At 48.7% G+C, this 6,000-nt stretch overlaps 1 protein-coding gene across 7 annotated transcripts in view; it reads right to left on the reverse strand.

Moving 5' to 3' along the window:
• WDR11 (WD repeat domain 11) overlaps window positions 1-3,036 on the reverse strand; it is a 42,719-nt gene extending 39,683 nt beyond the window's left edge. For all 7 annotated transcript variants that reach the window (XR_004967310.1, XR_004967311.1, XM_036307643.1 and 4 more), the window contains exons 1-3: window positions 2,880-3,036; window positions 1,397-1,508; window positions 632-785 (exon numbers count right to left, since the gene is read on the reverse strand). Coding sequence is in view for 5 of the 7 variants with exons in the window: in XM_036307643.1 (XP_036163536.1) it covers window positions 632-785; window positions 1,397-1,508; window positions 2,880-2,965 (352 nt within the window). In the remaining 2 variants the exon portion in view is untranslated. The remainder of the gene's footprint in view (window positions 1-631; window positions 786-1,396; window positions 1,509-2,879) is intronic.
• Window positions 3,037-6,000: the final 2,964 nt, after the last annotated feature.

Below are 6,000 nucleotides of genomic sequence, written 5' to 3' on the forward strand. Positions count from 1 at the left end.
AGACTGTCCTGGGCATGATCTCTGGTGCCAGGCTTTCCTAATGTTTTTGAGGAATTATTTAATGAGGCTTTGCAGTTTCATGTTTTTTCACAACAATAAACAAGATAATATCTAGCTCAGTACTTAGAACATAGTAAGTACCCAACAAATACGTTTTAAACTGTCATTTTTAAAAATTCACTCATTCAAAACAGCCCATCAGTCAAAGCCTTGAGTTCATAGCATACTCTTATTGGTTTTAAGACAACAAATACACAAATTATCTATATAAAAATGAAAATAAAATTTTGATGTCTATTAATTTAAAGTAAGCACTGAGGGCTAATAGAAAATAGCAGTTTGGTCAAGTTTACTTATCCTGTAGCTTAATTTACAAGATTGTTTGTAGCAGCTTAATTTTTCTCATCAAGCATGACTGAGGCGGATGTTGAAATTAATGCATTTTACCAAAACTCAAATCAGCTGAGATATGAGGAAATATGCCCAGAAGTGTATTAATAAGGATAAAAAAAAACCAACCCAACTAGATTCAGACCCAGAGACCAGGCTGAACACAATCAAGAGCTAAGCGGGAAGGGATGGGATTAAAGGAAGGGTATGAATGCCAACAGCAGAGCCAGCCTTCCCTCACCCTGGATGGGCTTGGCGTGCTCTTGGATCTCACACTGAGCCACTCCGGCCGCCACATCCCACACGATGATTTTCCCATGGACGTCGGCAGAAGCGAGGCGCAAGGCGTACGGCGAGCCGATGTTATGGTGGTAATTTTCTCGGGCCCACTTAACCTGGCATCGAGAAGGAAGCGGGTCAGGGGAACACTTGCGCTGGATGAAATTAAACGTGTGTCCTGTCCTTGAGCCGTAGGCACCTACTTCCCTTTGTGTATGTCCGTCCTCGTTCCTGCCCTGCTCCTCCCCAATTTGTTATGTGCCTACCTGCAGCTTAGAGGGCCCTGACACGGAGACTTCCGTGATCCTCCCAGATCCCGACCGCTGGGCCACATCAGCCCTTGGTCTCCCCACGGTGCATTACGGGCGCCTCGCTCATCACACCGTATCGTGCTTTCATCTTCCTCGCTAGACAACGAGCTGTTTGGCGGCTTTCCTCTCTCTCTCCCTGGTACCTGCTAAGTGCTCAGAACTAATAATGAATGCGAGGCCCAGCAAATAAGAGCACTGGTGTTTCCGGTCAGCTCTGAAGTCACCTCAGAACCAGCATTTCATAGCTCATCCTGGAAGGACGTTAAGCCATATGCGTGGAAGGAGTGGGTTAACCCCAAACAGATGGTTATAGTTAAAAGCTGCTCCACATGTATGCGTAGGACTTAATGAGCATGTAGTGATATTTAACACTAGAACAGACAACAGGTTCAGGGCCAAAGAGGCATCGGACTCACCTTGACAACATCAGCTTTATGCTTTTCTAAAACTTGCAGCGTCTGGGCAGTGCTGGCATCGACCACCACCACAAGGGAATGGCATCCATAAGCAAGCAAACCTTGCCAGCCCCTGGCAAAACAGCCATGTGGAAACTCAAGTAAAACAGAGCAAGAGGCATCCTAGATAAACGACAGATATAACTAATAGGTATTAATTACCACCAGTAACCCTATTATTTAAGCTCAAAGGTCAGCCTTTTACATGATCTCATTTAAATAAAAGGTTTGGCTGAGCTCAAAAAATGCTTGTTGAAATTCGTGTTTCATTTGGGTAAAAAAGGCTCTGAGAGATGTGCATGCACACGGAGCCGTGAGAAGGAATAAAGCAACTCCTGTCCTTGTCCTGGAGGCCACACTCCTCAGCCTCCAAGCGCGGGGGACCAGGTTGCAACGTCTGTGATCAGTCCCGGTCCTGCAACCGGGGAACCAGGCGGCACCGGACGGTCAGTCCCGGTCCTGTAACCGGGGAACCAGGCGGCACCGGCCGGTCAGTCCCGGTCCTGCAACCGGGGAACCAGGCGGCACCGGCCGGTCAGTCCCGGTCCTGCAACCAGGTAACCAGGCGGCACCGGTCAGTCCCGGTCCTCCAACCAGGGAACCAGGCGGCACCGGTCAGTCCCGGTCCTCCAACCAGGGAACCAGGCGGCACCGGTCAGTCCCGGTCCTCCAACCAGGGAACCAGGCGGCACCGGTCAGTCCCGGTCCTCCAACCAGGGAACCAGGCGGCACCGGTCAGTCCCGGTCCTCCAACCAGGGAACCAGGCGGCACCGGCCGGGAGGCTGCAGCCCTGGCCAGGCCCCAGCCCCCTCCGCCAGGGCAGCCCGCTGTCCGCTGGTCACCTGTTCGCTGTCAGAGCCGCAGCGACATTTCACCGTGAAAAGGCGGCGGGAATGCAGGGCCGGGCGGCGTCTGGCACGGGCACGCTTTGCGGATGAATGGAGGTCGGGGCAGGGACGAGAGTGCAGGGAGGGCGGCCTCGGGAGAGCGGCCGGGCCGGTCAGCGGAGGGGGCTGCGGGGGGGAGGGAAATGGGTGTTTCCGGCGGGTGTGGGGCCGAGAAACAAAGATGCGAGAAAGGACGGGGCAAATACACGTGCCCACGAGGCAGTTACTACCCTAGAGCCGCGGCTCTCAACCTCGGCTGCACATCAGCATCACCGGGGACCTGTAAAATCCTGGTTCCTGGGCCTCATCATTGGTAACAAAGAAACAATTTCCGGAGGATGAGGCCCAGAAATCAGGATTTTACAGATTCCCCGGTGATTCCAATGTGCAGCCGAGGTTGAGAACCGCTGTTTTAGAGCAACAACAACCAGCGCGAAGACAAACTCTCCACGATGGGAGGGCGGCACCCCGTCCGGGCGAGGCCGAACGGACCGGGGTGACACCGCGGCCGCTCCCCGTCCCTCAAGCTCCAGGCCTCGGGGCCCTGCGCCCTCACCAGTCCACCGCCGCCTTGTTGTGGGCGCTGAGGGCCCCGGTGAGGGTGCGGGCCGACACCTTGAAATTCACCGTGAGCGGCAACATCGCCGCGGCAGCCCGGGCGCTCGGGGCCGACCAGCAATCCGGAAGCGGGGGCCTCTGCACTTCCGCTCCCAACACAGTCCGGGCGGCTCCGTGGGCGTCGCCACTTGGTTCCGCCGGTTCCAAGATTCCACCACCCCTGGTTATCCCTGACCTTGTCCGCCACTCCCGGGTCCGCCTCCTTCGGATTCCGCCTCCTTCGGATTCCGCCTCCTTCAGGTTCCGCCTCCTTCAGGTTCCGCCCCTTGAGGGTTCCGCAGCCCTGAGGGTCTGCAGCTGTGTTTGGGCCTGGGATGGGCCTGGGAAGAAGGGTGCTCCCCTCCAGTCACGCCTGTTCGCTCCACTGTGAGACTGCCGAGGCCTCCGTATCTTGCTGGAAATCGTGAAAAGAAGAGCTAAAAAGGCCCAGGTAGCCTTTCTGCTTTTGGCCAGTTAACTCCGGGCAACACAGTGCCAGGCAGCGCTGCTCCTGTAGGTCACAGAGGACACGAGGGAGTGGGATGAACTGGATGCAGTGGAGAAAGCGAATTAGATGAAGGGCTTGAATATAAAAATTTCTAAGTGTGGAGAACATTCCACATCTGGTTTGGAAACACTAGAGAGAGAGCGTTCTTCCCGAGGCCAGGTGCCGGGTTGCCTGTCGGAAGAGCTTTCATGTTGCAGTTTCTCCTCTGCGCCTTCCTCTGCTCAGATCGCTTCCTTTATCCCTTCCCTGCAGCACTTTCCAACAGATGTCTGGTTCTCGCCTAACACGTGTAGGCCCTCGGTCAACAAAAGGGGCAACATATTGGTATTTTGTCCCCCGGGTCCTGTGTCCACCTACCGCTCTTATAAAACAGCTTCCTGGCACCACCTGCAATATCCACTCAGGCAAAGACAGTGAACGGTCTGGCTCTTAGTGGTTCTCCGGCCACGGCACCCCCTGGCTGCTCCCTGCCTGCTGTCCACCTTCCCTGCACCACACCCTTCCCTCTGATGTGTCGGGGCCACCGAGATGCCCACACCACAGACCTAAACGTATCACTCCCTTCTTAAAATTCTTCGGTGCCTCCTGTGACCACCGATTGCTAAATGGCTCCCAACATTCATTCTCCCCTTCTCCCATTGGAACGTAACCACAATTTGTACCCAGGAGAGATGGCCACACAACTGACCTGCCAGCAAAGCTCATTCCTGGGGCCACTTAGCCTCTGCCTGGGTGTGCGTACCCAGTTATTGACTCTTTTATTCAAACTGGAGGACTTTCTCCAGTTTGATTTCTCCTTCAGATTTTATTAGTTCAAATAAACCGTGTCTTAACATTGTTACTCATGGATAGCACTTCCTAAATCCGATTAACCTAACCAGATTGCATCTGATAATGTGATCATGATTTCTTAGGGGAAAAAACATGATTCTATTGATTTCTCCTCTTAACAAGCTTGGACTTTGGTGGAAATAGATTGTGAGACGTTCTCGCAGGTTTAAGAATTCCATTGTCCACTCTTTCACAGAATCCTCTAATTGTTGCAACTAAAAAAATTGCCAATTTGCCACTGTTTCTTTGAATCTCTGAGTGTCATACTTGTGCTTCTACCCAAGGGCAGGTGACCAACCGACTTGTAATTTAAGATATAACTCAAGACTAGTGACGTGATTCAAACATGCCCTAGAGCAAGGCCTGTGGACAGACGGAATCAAGCAGCCTGGATGCCAAGAAAAGACATTGCAGGGTCTCCCAGTGCCCTGACCTTTGCTAAAAGTGCTCGCTTCGAGACCATCTCACTGGACTTTTCTGCAACATGAAGAACAATATAAGAAATTAAAAAATATATCCATACTCTTCATTCGCTAATGTAATTATTTTTGTGTTTACGCATTTCTCCCAGTTCTTGCCAAATGAAGATATGTTTTACATAGTTGTATAATACACGTACATCTTCAGTTCTTATTTGAACAGTCTGTCAGAATCATATTTACACTATTTAAATCTGATCATAATTACCGGTTGAATGATTTCACAGTATTTGGTATAGTGGATATACAAGTTATTTAGCTATTCCACTACTGCCCAATATTTAAGCTATCCCATTTTTTTAAAAAATAGCAAAGATAAAGCTACAGTAAATATTGTGCTTATAGTTGGTTTTAATTCTATGAAGTTATTTCTTAAAAATAATTCACAGGAGTGAGTATAATTATATTTTTATACTATTAAATGTTTTAAATTACAAAATAAATAAATGCTCATTGCAGAAAATATGGAAGTTTCAGAAAAGCATAAATACAAAAAAATTAATTATAAAGGGTGTCCCAAAATTCATGCAAGAAGTAATTTTGATAGAAAACACAGGTTTATAATTAAAAATTGTAAATTTTTTATTGATTCATAAAGTATACAGTATAGGGTTATGTATGGAATAGCACATCAGGTAAATGGCCTCCACAGCTTTGCTGGCACATACGCAAAGCCGTGGTCTTCATTGGTCTTCATTGTCCCTGCTCCTGGGCCATAATTGGTACTTAGTAATGCTTATCAAATTGAAGGGATTGAAATCAAAGGGCAACAGATATTAGAATCTGATTCAATAAACCAAATAAAATTAGGCTTTTATTTTTTGTTGTTGTTAATGCTCACACAAGATTTGAATTTTGGGATACCCTTTATGATCACTGGTAAGAGTGGCTTCTTCTAAATGACTCTCTTCCTTTAGAAATTAATCTGTTTTATTTTTTATAAACTGAGGTCACACTATAAGAACTATTTTACTCCCCTCTTTCCCACTCAATAATGAGATGTAAGCATTTGCAAATAGTTTCCTAACTTAATCTCCCCTTTATTTTTTGAAATTTTTTTTTAAAATACAGAAACTTAACCTTTTTAATGGATAAAAGGCACTGCCCACTGTCTGCGCTTTTCACACACTGAAAGCATGTCTTTCACCGCTTGACTGCCAGACACCGTCCGACCACACGATGTTCCAGTTCCGTATTAGTCATGGCCACAGGCCTGGCGACAGTCACAGGAGCTGAAGAAAAGCAGCCCTTTCTGAAGTCGC

The sequence above is a fragment of the Myotis myotis genome, unplaced genomic scaffold, assembly GCF_014108235.1.
Source record: "Myotis myotis isolate mMyoMyo1 unplaced genomic scaffold, mMyoMyo1.p scaffold_m19_p_49, whole genome shotgun sequence".
NCBI classification, from domain to species: Eukaryota; Metazoa; Chordata; class Mammalia; order Chiroptera; family Vespertilionidae; genus Myotis; species Myotis myotis.